At 41.2% G+C, this 20000-nt stretch overlaps 1 protein-coding gene across 2 annotated transcripts in view; it reads left to right on the top strand.

The window, feature by feature from the left end:
• LOC138022431 (differentially expressed in FDCP 8-like) overlaps positions 1 to 20000 on the top strand; it is a 44758-nt gene that overhangs the window by 20118 nt on the left and 4640 nt on the right. Inside the window, exons 5-12 of one of the 2 annotated variants that reach the window (XM_068869557.1) lie at positions 3338 to 3436; positions 4541 to 4608; positions 11958 to 13195; positions 15386 to 15535; positions 16813 to 16954; positions 18180 to 18244; positions 18791 to 18890; positions 19564 to 19691. In XM_068869557.1, coding sequence (XP_068725658.1) covers positions 3338 to 3436; positions 4541 to 4608; positions 11958 to 13195; positions 15386 to 15535; positions 16813 to 16954; positions 18180 to 18244; positions 18791 to 18890; positions 19564 to 19691 — 1990 coding nt within the window. Of the gene's footprint in view, positions 1 to 3337; positions 3437 to 3874; positions 3916 to 4540; positions 4609 to 11957; positions 13196 to 15385; positions 15536 to 16812; positions 16955 to 18179; positions 18245 to 18790; positions 18891 to 19563; positions 19692 to 20000 lie in introns of those variants that run through there. The other variant, XM_068869558.1, reaches the window with a different exon arrangement.

Here is a 20000-nt window from a genome sequence, read left to right as displayed (position 1 = left end):
ACAAAATAAACAGCCCAAATCAATATGACTTAAACTTCAAATTTACTCTTTATAAACAATATCTTGCAACGTGTAATACCTTCCATAATGGTATACCACAACACTAGATTGCCTCTACTAGAGGTACACACAAAAAGAATCACAATAACGCGTTGCTCGTACCAGAACACAGAAACAGTCGCACAACAGCACGTTGCCTCACCAGCTGTATACGCAAGTACAAGACGTTCCCTTCACCAGTGGTATACGCAAAACAAGCACGCAACAACACGTCGCCTTTACCGGTGGCATACGCAAAAGAGTGACGCAACAACACGTTGCCTTCACCAGTGGTACCCGCAAAAACAGTCAAGCAACAAACGCGTTGCCTTCACCGGTGGAAAACGAAAAACAATCACGCAACAACATGCTGCCCTCACCGGTAATACCCGCAAACACAGTCACGCAAAAACACGCAACAAAACGCTGCCTTCACCAGTGGTACACAAAACAGTCATGCAACACGTTGCCCTCACCGGTAGTACACGCAAAACAGTCATACAACAACACGCTGTCTTCACCAGTGGCACACGCAAAAACAGTCACGCAACAACACGCTGCCTTCACCGGTGGTACACACAAAACAGTCACGCAACAACACGTTGCCTTCACCAGTGGTACGCGCAAAAACAGTCACGCAACAACACGTTGCCTTCACCGGTGGAAAACGCAAATAGTTACTCAACAATACGTTGACTTGACCAGAGGTCACGCAACAACAGCATGTTGTCCTCACCGGCGGTATTCGTAAAAAACAGCGCCAAAACAACAGGTCGCCTTCACCAGCGGAATACAACAACAGCCATGCAACAACGCGCTGCCTTCACTGGTGGAATACCAAAGCAACGTCCACGCAATTGCCTAAACCGGCGGTACGGCGCTAGAAACGCCACGCAACAACAAATAGCCTAGACTAGTGGAAAACGTATGCAAAAGAACTAAAACCAAAGATTTTACATAACTTAAAGTGCGGAGGCTAAAAAACGCAACAGAGGGCCACGGAGGCATGCGAAAACACGAGGAAACAAAAGTCCTAAAACAATACAGAGCATGAAACAATAGTTCCAAAAACCAATAGGAGTATACAGGTCTACCTGAACAAACCCAAGACAAAAGAACCGGGAAAGAAAATACAAATGAACCGGAGACAAACGCAGGCACTAAAGCGACAGACAGCGGGTAAAACACGATAAAAAACGTAAACCTGGCTATGGGCCAGCAAAATTACTAGGAAAATTACCTCTTCCATGGTTTCAACCGCCGGGGCCGGGTCCGCCGCTAGAACTGGAGCCGGGGGCGGTGCGATAACCGGATCAACAACAGGCGGTTCTTCTACAACTGGCGGTGGCTCAACGGCAGCATGCTCCACGATTGCAGCAGCGACGGGAGCGGGTGGACGGGGAAGACGATGTTCTGCCATCTATGCTGGTGGCGGTTGACTGTGCAAGGAACAGACGCGAAAGTGGGGTGTCGTCCCGGAGTACGGTTAAAATGACCACTTTTCAGGCGGGGCGACAAAATATATACTCTAAGACCGCAAAGCATCAACACCGTAATAAGCATGCTCGGAAACGGGGGAATTCGAACGCATGATGAAAACTTCTGCCATGAGCTAATTAATTATGCAGTGAGAATAGTATAATTGTGCTTTTCATACAGTATTGAAAAATGAGAAAAAAACGTATTTTGATGCTACTAATACCGGTACTTTGTTCATAATTACAATGACTACAACAGATTCATTATTAGCCTTGGCCAATTACTTAATTATGTACCATTCAGTATTAATGATAAACAGGGTGCACAGCTAGTAATTCATGCTATCCTTCCTTTATACTGGCTAAGAACATGCTGAACAAAACGGGTGTCCAATTTTCAAACTTAGACACATTTCAATGGAAACACATTGAAAAGTTCAAGGGCAAGTCCTTGACCCTTTTTCAATAATTTGTGAGTAGTAAATATCAATGCTTTAAGTGCTGCTTAGAAATGTATTTTGGAAATTCGACATGGTTTCTGTCTATGGTCAGAAGCAAAAAAATGATAAACACTTTTTGGCAACCAGATTTTTGCATCTAGCAGCTGAAAAATGTTTTTTAGTCGCCAACTGGCGCCTGCACCAAAAATTTAATTTCAGACCCTGATTGGTTATGTACAGTATAGCATTTTTATCCTTCTAATCACTTTAACTAAAAGGCTAAGGGTTGAAATGTTTATTTTTAATCCAAGTCCTTCACCTTTTATGTTGACGAAAACATGCCTTCAAAATACTTTTTATGTTAACTTAATTTTTATCTGTAAGTTTGCATGTATTACTATTAATGTTGCATTATTTTCTTTTTGAAAAATATAGTTTTTTAATTGATTATAAATAATTAAATTTAAAATTTTCAGTTTAATTTCAATCATATATTTGTTTTATTCTACCTATTTTGTAATTATACATGTATTGTATATACTCACTGTTATTTTAATGTAATAATTTATGTTCATGTTCATGTATTTGGTCTCTTTATAGCTGAGTTGTCTCAACCCCTATTATTATAATTGTAATCTTTTACTATTAATTGAATCCTTCCCGTCTCAATTAGCTAGGCTATTTTGTGGGTAAGGATCAATGGAAAATGTACGAAAGGTGACAATTGAATTAAAGAATAAAGAGAATTTGCAAATACAGTAAACCGTTTAGTTCCAAAGTTGAGTTTTGACATTGTATTTCAATACTTGATTGATGTTTGACTAATAATAGCAAACATTAGCACATTAAAGTAGTTGTTACAAAAAAAATTAATGTGGCCTTGTATGTTAAAAATTCTGAACTTGGTACAAATTAGACAGTGCTAAATTAGAATGACTGAATAAGGCCTTAAGGGAATTTGACACCAAGGAAACACTTTTTCACAGTGAAAAAATGTTGTCAAGTCGTGATTCACTTTCGTTAAACCTGACAGTTTGACAAAGTAAATGACATGTTTTGCTCATGTTTCTTGGTAATTATGATTTTTTATACGCATTTTAGGATGTCAAAAGAAAACTTTCAATTTTAATACCCTTAAGAACAACATATTCCTCCTATCTAGAATGTGCCTAATGATTATTTTACATTGATCACAGTTTCATGCTGACCCCAAGTAATCAGGAATTGGCCCAAAACTATAGCTAAATAAATAGAGAGGTGTTGGCAATTAAATTTACCCCATTTTATTTTCTTTTGCATATTTTTTTGTTTTGCTTTCTTGCATAAAATATCAAAAATTAAATGTTTATTAATTTTGGCTTGCTGTTTTATATCTCATAGAGAATTCTACCAACCACACGCATTTCTTTGGGACAAAGAGAAGACAGAAAAAACAAAAAACTTGATTATTTATGGCATATCTCACTTGGACTTTGACATGTAAGTCTCTTGCAGTCTTGAACGTATAGGAAAGTGTTCTGAATGTTGTGCGTGCGTCTCTTCACATCCAAACAGACATTTTACTGAAAGTGTTAGACAAAAGCTTTTGAAAGACTGTGTTCTTGCTTGGAAACCTTAATCTGTTAAAATAATATGTTGCTCAACATTTAAGCGACAATTTCAGCTGGGAGTTGTAAATGAGCATTGCATGTTGGTGGTTCTTTTAAATTTAGAATCAGACATATTAAATTTCTCTGTGCTTGTGTTGTGTTTCACTTTCACATAATATAAAGTGAGTGCAAGCAGAAGGGCAAGCTAAAAGCTAAAAAAAAGCAAAAATTTGATCCTTGCACTTTTTGCTTAATATTCTTGCATCAAGGCCACTTTCATGGTGAAATAAGAGCTGTTATGTGCACGCTTGCACTTTTTGCTTGCATTGTCAGTGAAAAGGAGGCTTTAGGATGAGCGGCAAGTTACATGTAAGTTTCCTTCGTTGTTTTTTTTCCTAAATCATGGAGTCTTGGGATTAATTTCTTGCCAACTCACTACCTGAAAGGGAGCTACAGTACCTATGTGTACACTGTTATTTTGTCAGGAAAATACTTGACTGGTGACTTCAGGGAGGAGTCTCAACCTCAGAGTGTGAAACCCTTCGGGTGGCTCCATCTTTCTTGTTTTACAAAGTCAGGTGGCAAGAGAAGTTGTCTTTTTAACAATATTCATGAGCATGTGTTGAATGAATATGAGATGGTAAATAGCCAACGAGGCACCCATTGGCTTTAAGCAATCTCATATCCAGCCATAAATTGCGAATGGAATAACAATTATTGTTTTATTGAATTTCATTTAACTATATACAAGATTGTAAATTTTGTAATATACAGCTGTAAGTTTGTTTCAACCACGTGCAGGATAATGAGCTAGATATAAAAAATCGTCCAACCCATTCCTTCTTCCTCCGTCACTTTTCACATCCGTACAAACGTCGTTTAACTTGACGTGGGAATTATGGAAGGATTTCGAGCTCCAACTTATTCTTTAAAAAGCAATGGAGGCTCCCAGGAAGATGATCCGTTATGTGCTCTCTTTTTTGCTCTTTTTCAGATCTTTGACAAGCAGTTCCAAGCGACCTGTGGAAGGTGACTCCACAGCTCCACTCATTTCTTACTCGGGTAAACTAAAACAGTTCTCGACCTTTCTTTTGACACATTTACATTAATATCAGGGGCCCTTTTCATTCAGTCAGTTAGTACTGTTTTTTGAAATTTCTTACTGGAATTTTTGTTGGAATGAAAAGCGATTTAGATTGTAGTGGCTCAGTTAATTGAGCATCGGGCTGTCATGCGGGAGGTTGCGGTTTCGATCCCCGGCCGGATCAACACTCAGGATCTTAAAATAACTTAAGGAGAAAGTGTTGCTTTGGTAATTTCATCTGAAAATGGTTAGACGTTTAGGATGGTGCGTACTATTAGGGAGTTTAAGAAACCACGACGGCTACGGCAACGAAAACGTCACTTCAAAATATAAGTTTGAGCTATTCTTAGTACTTCATGATTATTCCATCTTGTTTATATTCTTCAATATGAGCGAAGTGTCCTATAACTGGATTGGTAAGGACTGATTTGAAGTAAAGAGGGAGACTCAAAGATTCACTGTAGTTTGTCCACGTTGTAATTGGTCATTTCACGTAGTAGTTTTGACGAGTACGGGGGGAATTGTTCAAAAATGCGTGCCGCACGTGCAGCACGATCATTTTGGTTCTTTTAACCAATAATATTACTGCTTTTTGGCGCTGTCTTTGCCGTACCCGTCGTCGTTTCTTTAACTCCCTATTGTTATTGCGCATACGTTCTGCGCATGTCGAGGTACTCGGGTTTCCTATCCGTGATGCTTAAAAAAGCCTAGTTTTCAAAAGTCGGGAAAATCCGAGACGATCGGGGATTTCGCAGTTTCCCGACCATCCCAGATTTTACAAAAATTTGGTTTTATCAACGGAGTTGATAATGTAAATTGGCCACCGTACAGAGATTCTAAAAGCTGACGTTTCGAGCGTTAGCCCTTCGTCAGAGCGAATCGAGGGATTATGGGTTACGTGTGGTTTTTATAGTAGAGTAGGGGCTACGCTATTGGTGGTAACATGGCAACGTGAAAAATAGGAATATATTAGTTGAATGAAAAGCGTTCGTTAATACCGTGAGGATTAAGGGTGCCGATTTGAAAGATGAATTTTTGTTCCAGATTCTTGCGGCTTTCCGTCGTACCTAGATGTAGGGAAAGGCCGCAGATAGCCATGTGTTTTTTGGAGTGGTTAGGCAGATTAAAGTGGCGAGCGACTGGCTTGGATGCATCCTTGTCATTCTTCTCAACATCGCGAAGGTGTTCGCGGAATCGGTCACCTAGTCGTCTACCTGTCTCACCAATGTATAATTTATTGCATAACGTGCAGGTTATGCAATAAATGACATTTGCGGAGGTACATGTGAAACGATCGGTGATCTTAACAGATCGCTTAGGTCCCGATATCTTGCTAGTGTTAACAATGAAAAGACAAGTTTTGCATCGTGAGCGCGCGCATTTGAAAGTGCCGGGTTGCTCGTTAGTTTTGAGCGCGCTTTTAACTAAAAAGTTGCCTACGTTTTTGTCGCGTTTGAATGAAATAAGTGGAGGTTGCGAAAAGATTCTACCAGTCTCGGGATCATTTTGGAGTAATTTAAAATTACTAAGAATGATGCTTTTGACTACGTGATTATGAGGATGGAAAGTGAGGGTGAATGGAATTCTGTCATTCTTATCTTTTTGTGACGTTTGTAGTGATGACTGTCGATCAAATTGTTGGGCGCGATGATGGCCCGCTTTGACCACAGAGACAGGATAGCCACGTTTTTCGAAGAACTGGCACATCTCCTCTGATTTTCTGGAAAAATCGGAGTCATCACTACATAGACGTCGAAGTCTAAGAAATTGAGAATAAGGGATGGAGTTCTTGACATGTGATGGATGTGACGATGAATACAACAAATAACTGTGTGAATCAGTAGGTTTGTAGTGCACACTAGTACATAGCACGTTGCCTCTAATAGAAACGTTGATATCTAGAAAAGCCAATGAAGTTTCCGAAATTTCCCAGGTATATTTAAGAGCCGGATGAAAAGAGTTGACGGAGGTTATAAATTGATCGAGTTCTTCTCTGCTGGATGAAATAGCGCCGATGCAGTCGTCGATGTAACGGCCGTAGAGTTCAGGTTTGGGGCCGTTGTACTGACTAAAAAATTGGTGTTCAACATATCCTACAAAAAGATTGGCATAGCTAGGTCCCATTCTTGTGCCCATCGCTACACCATTAATTTGTTTGTAATAGTTGCCGGCGAATGAAAAACAATTAAGCGTTAAAACTAGTTCGGCAAGGCGGAGGAGCGTTTCCGAGCTAGGTTCTTTGACAGTGCGTTGATCGAAAAAGTGTTTAAGTGCTTGCAGACCTTCGCTATTAGGAATGACTGTGTATAGAGATGTAATGTCCATGGTGAAAATAAGTTTGTCTTGGCCGGAGAAATTGAAATCGCGGAAAATTTGTAGTGCGTGTGTACTGTCTTTAATGTATGATGGCAAAGATTTGACGATAGGCGTCATAATCCTTTCTAAGTAGCTAGAAATGAGTTCGGTGGGGCAACTACAGGCAGAAACGATAGGGCGACCTGGGTTGTTGGGTTTGTGAATTTTAGGCAAGAAGTAAATGCACGAAGTTCTAGGGGTGTTGATGATGAGATTAGTGGCAGTGTCCGGTAATTCTTGATTAACTATAAGATTTTGAATGGTGTCTTTGACAAGTTTTTGATTGTTGGAAGTGAGATCTTTAGGGATTTTGGCATAAAACGAGGTATCCGAAAGTTGCCGCAAAGCTTCTTTTTTGTAAAGGTCGGACCGCCAAACAACTACCGCGCTGCCTTTGTCGGCCGAATTGACAACTATGTCGTTGCGTTTACTAAGATTTTTAAGCGCCGCCCACTCTTCCGAGGAAAGGTTGGAAAATTTAGTGTTGCGATTGAATTTAAGTTTGTGAATGTCGTGACGGCATTTTTTGGTGAAAAAATCTAAAGAGGCAAATTGTCCCTCTGGGGGAGTCCATTTGGATTTGCGAACTAGAAGTGTTTCAAAAATATCTTTATTAGAAGTGTCCGAATCATGCTCTTTGTCGTGAAAAAAGGCTTTTAACTGAACGCGGCGAAGGAATTTTTCGACATCTTGCTTAATAGAAAATTCGTTGGTGCGTTTGGTAATAGGGACAAAATTTAGGCCCTTACTGAGAACAGATTTCTCTGAGTCAGTAAGCGGAAGATTTTCTGGAATTGTAATTACGGTATTATGGCTATGAAATGTAGTATCGTCGGTAATTTGCGGACCTATTAATTGTTGAAGTTTTAGAGTCTTGGTTTGGTGTAAATGGTCAAACAGTCCAGAATTAAGTTGTCGGATTTTAGCGCGAATCGATTGTACTAAAATTGCTGGACAGATTTTGGAAAGTTCGGAGCGACAATAAAGAATTTGTTTGTCAAGTGCGATTCGTTTTTGGCACATAGCTCTAATTGTGATCCTCATAATATTACGTGAAAAAGAATTTTGCGCACATCGAATTTGGTGAAGATACTGATTTGAGTGAGAGAATGTAGCCGGATGAAAGTTCGAGCGAAAACCTTTAGGAATGACTTTAGAATTGAGGCAACGGCCGATGAAGTTGATGTGACTACAAAACCTAGTTTTGGCGAAAATGAGAGTGGCTAAACGGAAAGCTAAGTTACTGCTAAGTGTGGGAAAAGGAAAAAGATAACTTACGATTTCCTGGCGTAGCTCCTTGGTGAGTTTCTTCAAGCTTGGCATCGTCGTCTTGGGTCTCCTGTTAGAAATCTGTGGATTAAAAAATACTAGAACAACAAGGTTAGTGGTCGCAGCGGTTGAATGACAAATGAATGAAGGGGTAGTTTCTAAAGAAACTGTGGTGCTGCGTCGGTGGGGAAGTAGTATACAAAAATTTGGTTTTATCAACGGAGTTGATAATGTAAATTGGCCACCGTACAGAGATTCTAAAAGCTGACGTTTCGAGCGTTAGCCCTTCGTCAGAGCGAATCGAGGGATTATGGGTTACGTGTGGTTTTTATAGTAGAGTAGGGGCTACGCTATTGGTGGTAACATGGCAACGTGAAAAATAGGAATATATTAGTTGAATGAAAAGCGTTCGTTAATACCGTGAGGATTAAGGGTGCCGATTTGAAAGATGAATTTTTGTTCCAGATTCTTGCGGCTTTCCGTCGTACCTAGATGTAGGGAAAGGCCGCAGATAGCCATGTGTTTTTTGGAGTGGTTAGGCAGATTAAAGTGGCGAGCGACTGGCTTGGATGCATCCTTGTCATTCTTAACCTAGAACCTAGCTCGGAAACGCTATCGGAAACCTAGCTCGGAAACGCTCCTCCGCCTTGCCGAACTAGTTTTAACGCTTAATTGTTTTTCATTCGCCGGCAACTATTACAAACAAATTAATGGTGTAGCGATGGGCACAAGAATGGGACCTAGCTATGCCAATCTTTTTGTAGGATATGTTGAACACCAATTTTTTAGTCAGTACAACGGCCCCAAACCTGAACTCTACGGCCGTTACATCGACGACTGCATCGGCGCTATTTCATCCAGCAGAGAAGAACTCGATCAATTCATAACCTCCGTCAACTCTTTTCATCCGGCTCTTAAATATACCTGGGAAATTTCGGAAACTTCATTGGCTTTTCTAGATATCAACGTTTCTATTAGAGGCAACGTGCTATGTACTAGTGTGCACTACAAACCTACTGATTCACACAGTTATTTGTTGTATTCATCGTCACATCCATCACATGTCAAGAACTCCATCCCTTATTCTCAATTTCTTAGACTTCGACGTCTATGTAGTGATGACTCCGATTTTTCCAGAAAATCAGAGGAGATGTGCCAGTTCTTCGAAAAACGTGGCTATCCTGTCTCTGTGGTCAAAGCGGGCCATCATCGCGCCCAACAATTTGATCGACAGTCATCACTACAAACGTCACAAAAAGATAAGAATGACAGAATTCCATTCACCCTCACTTTCCATCCTCATAATCACGTAGTCAAAAGCATCATTCTTAGTAATTTTAAATTACTCCAAAATGATCCCGAGACTGGTAGAATCTTTTCGCAACCTCCACTTATTTCATTCAAACGCGACAAAAACGTAGGCAACTTTTTAGTTAAAAGCGCGCTCAAAACTAACGAGCAACCCGGCACTTTCAAATGCGCGCGCTCACGATGCAAAACTTGTCTTTTCATTGTTAACACTAGCAAGATATCGGGACCTAAGCGATCTGTTAAGATCACCGATCGTTTCACATGTACCTCCGCAAATGTCATTTATTGCATAACCTGCACGTTATGCAATAAATTATACATTGGTGAGACAGGTAGACGACTAGGTGACCGATTCCGCGAACACCTTCGCGATGTTGAGAAGAATGACAAGGATGCATCCAAGCCAGTCGCTCGCCACTTTAATCTGCCTAACCACTCCAAAAAACACATGGCTATCTGCGGCCTTTCCCTACATCTAGGTACGACGGAAAGCCGCAAGAATCTGGAACAAAAATTCATCTTTCAAATCGGCACCCTTAATCCTCACGGTATTAACGAACGCTTTTCATTCAACTAATATATTCCTATTTTTCACGTTGCCATGTTACCACCAATAGCGTAGCCCCTACTCTACTATAAAAACCACACGTAACCCATAATCCCTCGATTCGCTCTGACGAAGGGCTAACGCTCGAAACGTCAGCTTTTAGAATCTCTGTACGGTGGCCAATTTACATTATCAACTCCGTTGATAAAACCAAATTTTTGTATACTACTTCCCCACCGACGCAGCACCACAGTTTCTTTAGAAACTACCCCTTCATCCCAGATTTTGCCGACTAATGAAAATCACAAATCGTAGACATCCCGATAATCTGGGATGGTCGGGGACGAATCGGGAAAATAGAAAGCGTTTCTATTTTCCCGACGTGTCCCAGATATTTGCGTTCGTCGGCGATCATTCCCGACGTATGAAATTTTGTACTCAAATTTGTACTTCGGGGACGTCGGCGGCGGTTTTTAGCTCGTTACCAATCCTCTAAATTGCATGTTTCAATTTTTGGCGCACTTTCCATTTTCCGCCAAAGTCGCTATCGGGAGAATCTAGAACAAGCGTCTGGCGGTTTTCCGATATGTCGGCAAAATCTGGGACTATCGGAAAACTGCGAAATCCCCGATCGTCTGGGGTTTTCCCGACATATGAAAACTAGGCTATAGTGACTTTGGCGGAAAATGGAAAGTGCGCCAAAAATTGAAACATGCTAAATCTACGCTTTCAGCATTCACAAATGACGATGGATTTAAATTATCAATTAACCTTCTTGACGAATCTTCGTCTTCCGGGTGCAAAATTCACGGTAACGGGCAAGAAGCATACGGTATTCAAGTGCGCCCACGATCCCATGAAGCCTCTGAAACAATATGGCGCCTAGTAAACGCGGTGATCGAAGTATCGAAGTACATTTGTGCTATTAATTAACAATGTGAGAAAACGATTTTCTTGTAGTATTTATACATTATTTTAACAGGGAAAGAAAGGTGAGTCGTGTTCTAGCTACCAGTTCCGAACGATTTCATCATATAACGATTCAAATACAACAGTTGTCTGCTGTTTATCTTGGGTTATCAGACAAAATGTGATTCGCCAGCTGGCGACCAGTGCTGAAACTCTAGTCGCCCGCCCTCAATTTTTGGTCGCATTGGCGACCAGTGAGTCGCAATTTCAAGCCCTGGAGTATATAAATAGAGTTACCTTGGCCAATTTACAGCGCAGACCATTGAAACTTGGTAGTCTAATAGTTCTACAGGAAACACACCTATGGCTATAAAAAAATTCTGTTCCCATGGCAACTCGCTCTTTTCCAGTCTCCACCCACTTGATTTCAATATGTTAGTGATTTTCAGCTTGAAAAATGATAAACAAGGCCACAAAGTCGTGCTAACATATTTATATGCTTGCTGGATCATGTACATGAAGTGCTGTTAGCAAATATCAAAATGGAACGCCAAAGGTGGCCAGAAAAGCTCATAATATGGGGGAGGTCTGGAACCCAGTATGATGCCATGTTAACAGAACTGTTAAGCTCATATTGTGGAGAACATTTAGTAGAATCTTACTGCAAAAAATCAAAAATTTCTGACACAAATTGGCTGAGATATCTCTTTTCATCATATTTGAACAAGATTTGGTTGAGTGTATGACGTCATCACTAGGCTACTTTGCACATTTTAAAAACTTGAATATCTCTGGAACGAAAAGAGATACTTGAAAAAAGTAAACAGCATTTTTCTTCTCACGCAGACTACTTGTTTATGTTTCAAAATGGCTTAGATAGGAAAGATGAGATTTTCGTCATAGTACCACTTTAAAACTATTCTGTTTTCTTTTTAGTTGGTATGTTGTCTCATCTTCCCAAAAGAGAAAACCTTGTGAATGGTTGTGGATCAACATCAAGTAGCTGGAATGGAAACGAACATTATATACAAAATGGGGATAATGGGAATGAACGAACTGCGAGGAAAAAGCCTAAGAAAAAAAAGAAGGCAGAAGTAGTAATGATTGCGGAAAGCGTGGATTTTAATGAAACTGGTACCATGGCTAACAAGGATAAAAAAACTCAGAGAGATTTGGACTCGGAATGTTCTGACGAGGGCGTTGCTTCCTTGAATGAGGTGGGCGATGCAAGTTCTACACGAATGAAAGGTAACTTGGCTTTGGAAAGTGCTTCGAGTACAGAAGGCGATAATATCCCTTTGACAATGGAATTACCAATGACTGAAACAGCACTTCAGCAGATTATTAGCAACAAACGGCAACAGACCTCGCCTTCAGATGCTGTTGCTGGATCTGACCATGCTGTACAAAGTGGTTTCCTGTCTGGACAAGAAAGGGAGAACATCGGGTGTGCGGCACGTGATGAAAGCCATATTGAAAGCACCGTTGATACAAATAACAAAAACAGTGATTCGAGAACAAGCAACTTTAGAGGAGTGACTGAAGGGGACGATAGACAGCAATTGTCAAAATATCGTGCAAATGGTTTTGAAGGTGCAGTTAGTATCACCCAACCAGACATTCAGAGACTTTCACTTTCAACAGATCCTCCCCAAGGGGCCCAGGGGGATGAAACAAGCGGAGCGTCTGATGAGGTGCTAGAAGAAAAAACTATTGCTGCTGGTGCTGCTAATGTCTCTGAAGTTCCAGAGTATCATGCTGAATTGGCGGCTTTTGAATGTGGTACTCCCAAACTAGTGGACAGAATATCGGAAATTGAACGTTTCGGTGAAGCTAATGAAAGTTACGAGGGAAAAGACTTAAATATTGTACCTGGAATTCACAAAAGTTACGACACATGTTCGAGGAGCAGTTCGGGGAGCTTTAATGGATCAGGCTCATTCCAGTCGAGCTCGCAAAGAAGTAGCAGGCACAACACGCTGGAAATAAACGACAGAAGTTCTCAATTCGAAGGTTGTGTGCCTCCCAGTTCTTGGTCGGGGATTTCAAATCGTAAAATTTCCAGTGGGGGCGATTCTACGATAGGTTCCCCCGGTAGCGAAAGTCAGTTTAGTGATTACGAGATTTTTGACGAGTTGCTTGGATTAGAAGAGGATCACTTTTCTCCACCTGAGGTAAGGGGGAATCGATTTAGCAGTCTGAAATCAGAAATTTGTAGCATTTACTGAAGGGAAAGGCGACTAAGGACGATTTCAAACAGCCCTCCACACACGTTCGGAAACGTCTTATCACAGTGGCAGTGGAAATGAAATGGACATTCAAAAGGCCAGTCACTTGTATGTTATGGGTGAGAGGTGGGCCTGGTATGTATGACAGTAAAATCGTCAGTCTGTACCCGTCGTGTTTGTGGTGGACCAACGAAGGGTCACGTGATGCTTTTCTCCTGCTCTTCCTCTGGTGCCCACCTCCCAACATGACAATTCATTTCAAACAAATAAATACTTGCCAGTACCCTGATTCTCTTCACAGCAAACTCTGCAAACAGAGTATTCGAAAGAAACAAACGACAACAACAAAAAAACGTTAGTACAGTGTAAATTCAAGTTAAAGTATCCTCGGAAACCAAGGCGCAAATGGCAGAGGCGAGAGGAAACTTGTAATGGGGAGAGCTTAACAAAAAGAACTTCATAAAATGCTCTCTTATATTCACACTTAAGAGCTGGGGCTCTGCTCACAGCTTAGCTGTTTCCAAACGCGAAAGAGGGCTCAATAGGCCATTCCGAGTTCATGTCTGCCTCCTCTTCAAATCGAGTCTAAGTGCGAAGATTTTCTTATGAAAATTAGTTTTCATTCATAGAGCGAGTTTCAATTGAGTGTCGTAAAACCAAAACCAAAGTAATTACTTTGGCCAATCAAAAAGGACGGAGACAATCCAGTAAACCAATCAAAACTCGAAGTAATTACACGTAGCCGACACAAAGCGCGGGAAAATGTGCACGCGCGAGCCACGATTGGTTTTGGTTTCACTTCTGATTGGTTGCAAAAGTGGCGCGAGAACTTTCAACCAATTACCATTGAAGTAATGCAAGTGAAGTAATCACTTCACCATCAGTGAAGTAATGCAAGACCAAAGCAATTCGCTAATTACTGTCGACACTCAATTGAAAACCACTCTATTTAAATTGGAACTAATTACCATCACAAAAACTTCGCACTTAGACTCACTTTGAAGAGGAGACAGACATGAACTCTGAAATGGCCTATTTGCTTTATTACCACTAAAATAAATTTGATGCATGGCATCAGTAAGGTTCTTAGAAAGATGAGTAGTGTTTCTCTCAAGAGTTATGAAAGTAATCGAAATGTTCAGCAAATTGGCTTTAATGTTAAAAATCGGTTGGGATCGATTAGCTGCAAAGTGAGATTTACCGCTGAGACAAGAAACTGCCGGGTGTAGTCAGAATTGAAGCTTTAACTGCAGGTGCGTGAACGGACAAGTCTTTTTCAGAGTTATAGATTTCGAATGGTGAGTTGTCTTTGCGTTTACAGCAATTGCGTTCCAATTTGGTTGGATGCTCTTTGCGGTGACTAGCTTTTGATCTTTCGGTTCAGTCAAAAACGTGAAGAAAAAGTATAACCCTGACTTTCCCAATTGTAAGTCTCCTGATCATGTGAACTGTCCTAAAGCTAATCCAGAGGTTGCAATACTTCATCATATTTCTAATTACTTGAAATATTTATGATAGTATTGTCTCTTAGTATTTTTAAGTTATAATGTGTTTTTAAAGCCGAACTTGTTATATTCTACAGGGCCCGGTTGTTCGAAAGCCGATTAACTTAATCCAGGATTAGCATAAACTTTGGTTAAATGTTTTCAACTTTTAAGTACATCTTTCTTTTGGTTATTTTTAGTTTTCAAGATTGACTTCCTCTAATGTAAAATTTTGCCAAATATCAGCGTTGTACAACTGTTTGGGAGTAGAGAAATAAACTCCTTGGTAATTTTTTAATCTGGGATTAGCGTTAATCGGCTTTCGAACAACCGGGCCCAGATCACTTTCATAAATGGCGACCATCTTTACATTCTATTGTATTTATGTTAAATAGACCTACTGGCCTCATTTTGAAACAGATGCTCTAATTTGCTCGTTGTAGCGAGGTCAGAAAGGCTTTCTAGCATTAATACAAAAGAATATTTAATTTGGCCGCCTTTATGAAAGAGGCCTATATTGTAAATTTTTGTGGTGTAATGTTGCCCAGAGCAGCCCTCAAAAAGCTATGTTATCTTCATCGATAATCGCTTCAATTCTTCGATACAGTGTGTGTAGGTGCTTGAAAATTCGCTTACTTCCACTTATTTTCAGTCATTCATGGGCGTGAGCACTTCAGAGGAGCTGCAACATGCAATAAATGCCTGTAAAGATCTCATCAACACAACACCTGAAGACTCTCCGGAGAAAAGGAAACTAATCTCTAAACTGATTCAACTCCGACTTAAACTTCAAGAAACACAGGTGTGACATGATAATGACTTGTGTTTCTCTCTTGATCTCTTTAAGAGCAGTGAACATTTTTTGCTATTTCAATCACCAGAAACGAGCAAAGTGATCAACGTTACATCTGCTGTTGAGTGGCGCCGGAGGTTTGACGTGAACCTTGTTGTACACACGAACGATGTTGGCCAACATTTGGTTTGGTTCCATTGCGCCTAAAAACGCGCGAGGTCGCCCCATGCACATTAGGGAGCTTACGAAAGGACGAAGCCGACGGCAACGACGACGCTACAAAACAATAGGTTTAAGGCTGGTTTTCACTTGCGACGGAGTCGGAGTCGGAGTCGTAGTCGGATTCGTAAGAGCGCTTATGACCTAGTGAAAATCAAAGATCGGAGTCGTGAGCGGAGTCATAAGCTCGACGGAATCGGAGTCGGAAGAATCAGAACGTTCCCATTTTCTTCCGACTCCGCTTATGACTCCGTCGTCTATGATTTTTTGAAAACCAGATTGTCAGAGTCGGAAGCAGAAGCGGAAGAACCAACCAATCACGATGCTTGGAATCGAAGGTTGTGATTGGTTTATTCTTCCGCTTCTACTTCCGACTCCGACAATACAGTTTTCACTGGATCATAAGCAACGGAGTCATGAGCGGAATCGGTGTTCTGCTTCCGACTCCGACAGTTTGATTTTCACTAGATCGTATCGCTCTGCGCATCTGATTACGACTCCGACTCCGACTCCGTCGCTAGTGAACACCAGCCTTTTAGTGAGCAAAAACAATGGCTCTGCACGCTCTGCACGTGCGTTTTACATTTTGGTATATTTCTTTGCCGTCATGACGACGTGAAAATGACCAAATTCAAGGTTCTGTGGAGGACGTTAGCACATGACGATGAATTTTCAGTTCTCTCTCTACGCTTCCAACTCACTCATATTAGTTTAATTCCTCGACAGTTACTACACATTTTTAACGCGAAACGACATGAAATAGTTTCGTAGTGATATGAATAACGCGAACTCGTATTTTTAAATGCAGTCCTCATAGCCGTCGTCGTCCTCGTTTCGTAAGCTCCCTACTAAGAAAACTTGGTGTGAAACTTGGCTTCACCCTCATTTCATTTCCTTTGTGAACAAAATCTACTTTTAATTGCAACTCAATCAGAACCGGTCGCAGAACCTGTCGCCTTATTGGCTGGTCCCCATGGAAGCGGTTTTTTGTCCTTAAAACATCTTTGCGGAAAACACTGTTGCAAGGACCACTTTCTAATTTTCTTTGGTGTGAATGTCGTTTATAGGATTCCAAATCCGCTGGTGAATCAAGTGTGCAAAAGGTTCTCGGTCATACTTTTACGAAAGAGGAAGACCGTGGAAAAAAGATCAATTGCGATAGATGTGGAAAAGCGATCTGGATGTGGCAATCTCTTTTCACTTGCCTCGGTGAGTGTTGTTCTCTAGTCTACTTACAGTGCGTTTGAAAATATTGGCATATCATGTAAGTTCAATATATGATTTCATTTCATATATCATTTCGTTCAATATTGGCATAATAATTAAAAAGACAGGCGAGGATCAGTTAACACCTGCGGACCCAATTAGTACGTGGCTTTCATCATTGCTGGAGACCCCGGCCCCAAGCCAATTCTTTGTGATTTCAACGCCTGATTAATTTTCGCTTTCGTTCCGTATTATTATTATGGGGAGTGATTCGATTTTTTGGGGAGCCGCAGGACTTGCCCAGTGGCTAGAGAAGTAGCTTTCCACCCAATTGTCCCTCGCTTTTTGACGGTCGGCGCCGTTCTTGGGCTGAGTTTTTTGGTTCTCTTTACCCTTATAGGTTTTCCTCCGGGCTCTTTAGTTTTCCAAAGCATTGAAATTCAACTACTGATTCAATTTGATCTGATTTGTGAAGTCTCCCCAGCTGGTAGAGCACTTGTTCTTCCATCTATAAGCTCGTGACTTGCAATGAAAAGAGCAGTTGTAATTCACTCGGTTTTTTGGTTTGAAAGTCGATGAAATTCACCTCTTTCACCCGGCGGCCATTTTGGAATCCGTGGGGAATAAAGACTTTGTCTTTGCATTGTCTCTGCACGTCCAGCCTCACACTGAATGAGAGCTTAGAAGTGCAAAATCTTTTGTTTGGACATTGAGTGATATGGAAAGGAAAGAAAGGAAAGGAACTTATTTAAGTGTCTAGTCGTTCTAGCGCTGAAGCACTAATTAGGGACACTGTAAATAGAAATTAAGAATCAACACAAATCAAATCAAATGTTGATTTTTGAGGAGAGGGGAAACCGGAGAACCCGGAGAAAACCTCTCCGTGCATAGTAGAGAACCAACAAACTCAACCCACATATGACCTATGACGCCGGATCTGGGAATCGAACCCGAGCCACATTGGTGGAAGGCGAGTGCTCTCACCACTGCGCCATCCCTGCGCCATCCCTGGGTCTATAGGTTATCATAAAGACGTCTAAAAGTAGGTGCCCTTGTTATTTTCGATTGCAGTCTTCAATTGCAAGGCTATTTTATGCGACACTTTCCCATGTAAGATCGTCCCCTATACATGCATGTGAGTTGCTGCAAATAATTTTGCTCCCGGCCAAAAGCTATTTTCGTTCACTCTTTAGTGCTCACGATTCCAATCCATCTGTTTCTCTTTTAGCTTGTAAATATCACAGTCACAAACATTGCTTGGAACTGATTCGAAGGGCCTGTGCCAGTCGCAAGGTGAGGGAAGCTTTTGTGGTCTTTTCATATGGTTAAATGCAATGTAACTAAGTTAACAACGAAGAGATGCTGGCATTGTGTGTGATTAGGTTGCAGTCAGCGGTCAAAGGATGTCTCTGTGTGGGGGCTCATGGCTGGGTTGCGGCGATTGCCAGCCATGAGAGCGTTTTACTGTCTACTGGCCGGCTGATCACAGTGCAGGCCCCTGGACATCCCGAGCACCCAGCGTCCGTACAGCTCGACGCACTCGTTAACCTACAGCACATGTATAAATGGGTTACCATCTAAAGAAACAATGTTGCTGTGTGTCGGTAAAACACGAAAATTTGGACGCAAATTGCAACCGCGAGAATATAAAGTAGCCCCTTGTCAGAGCAACACGTTTTTGCAAACAACTTTAATGTTGGGCACTTTCAATCTTGGGTTCCAAAAAGTGCCAACTTTTTTACAGGTGATTTTTTTTACGCAACCTTCTAGACTCTCCTGACTAACAACGATCCTGAACGTGAACTGTTCTACAAATGACGTTGCTTTAATAATTGACAGGTTTCAGTCAGCACATACAATCTGAGCATTTGTCCAGAGCCAGGATTGTCGTCGCAGCAGTACAAATGCGCTGAATGCAGGAAACAAATAGGATTAATACGTGAGTGTTAAAAAATGAAAGGTCCATTATCTTCCCTAGAGATTGCCTTGTTTTTTCCGAATCAGGAAGTCTCATTTTTAAGTTGTCTCGACACTACCACATTTGTATTGCGAAGTTGCTTTTCATGTCCTGACATGCGAAATGGTTTTTTCCGGTTTCCATGGCTTGAAAACGTCTCACGCTTAAGCTCCCTATTCTTAGGTATGCGCGTGCGCACTAATAGGTATCAACGACGTATCCATGTCCGTAATCATAGTAACAACTGTTGGCCGAATACCAGACCTGTTGTGGAGCCTTGTCGGATGAAATGTTGATGATGTGTTGAAACCGTTCGGCCACCCCAGCAGTCAACGTCGTTCAACATCGTTTAACATCGTTTAACATTGTTCAACAAAAACCTCTCAGTGCAGAGTAGAGGACCAACAAATTCAACCCACATATGACGCCGAATCTGGGAATTGAAGCCACATTGGGGTTAGGCGAGTGTTCTCCGTCACCATTGCGCTATCCCTGCACCCCCAACCACCCGGCCTGATGAATTTAATACCTTCAATAGATTTGAAACGCAGTTTTGATTAGCTCAAGTTTGTTTAAATAATCGACCCTATATTTGCAACTAGATTTTAACATGACTGCAGAGGACCGATATTTATGTCCTTTATCCTTGCTCTAGGGGGTGAGCGTTCAGAGGCGCGCTTGTGCGATTATTCTGGTCAGTATTTTTGTGAAGAATGCCACTGGAATGACTCTGTGGTAATTCCTGCCAGAGTCGTCCATAATTGGGATTTCAGTCTTTATAAGGTTAGTGTTGAGCGAGTGTCCACTGCTTGGTCTTTCCGGCAAAGAACTTTAAACTGCATTCGGATTTACACCAACCCATAATTCAGTTCCTTGTTGGGGTTGTTCTTTGCATAGGCAATGGATATTCCGTTCAGCGAACAGCGTAACTTTTCATTGTTTTCATGTAAAGAACCCCAAAGCGTGCTGCATCATGGGTTGGTGAAAGCATGCTATTTTCTCCATCTCATCGAACACAGGACAAAATTACTGATTTGTCAAATGCAGCAAAACTGAAGCCATTGCAGGGTCTGATAAGTTGTTTCAGTTGCG

This window comes from Montipora capricornis, chromosome 10, assembly GCF_036669925.1.
Source record: "Montipora capricornis isolate CH-2021 chromosome 10, ASM3666992v2, whole genome shotgun sequence".
NCBI classification, from domain to species: domain Eukaryota; kingdom Metazoa; phylum Cnidaria; class Anthozoa; order Scleractinia; family Acroporidae; genus Montipora; species Montipora capricornis.
This window is presented reverse-complemented; position numbering and strand designations above follow the sequence as displayed.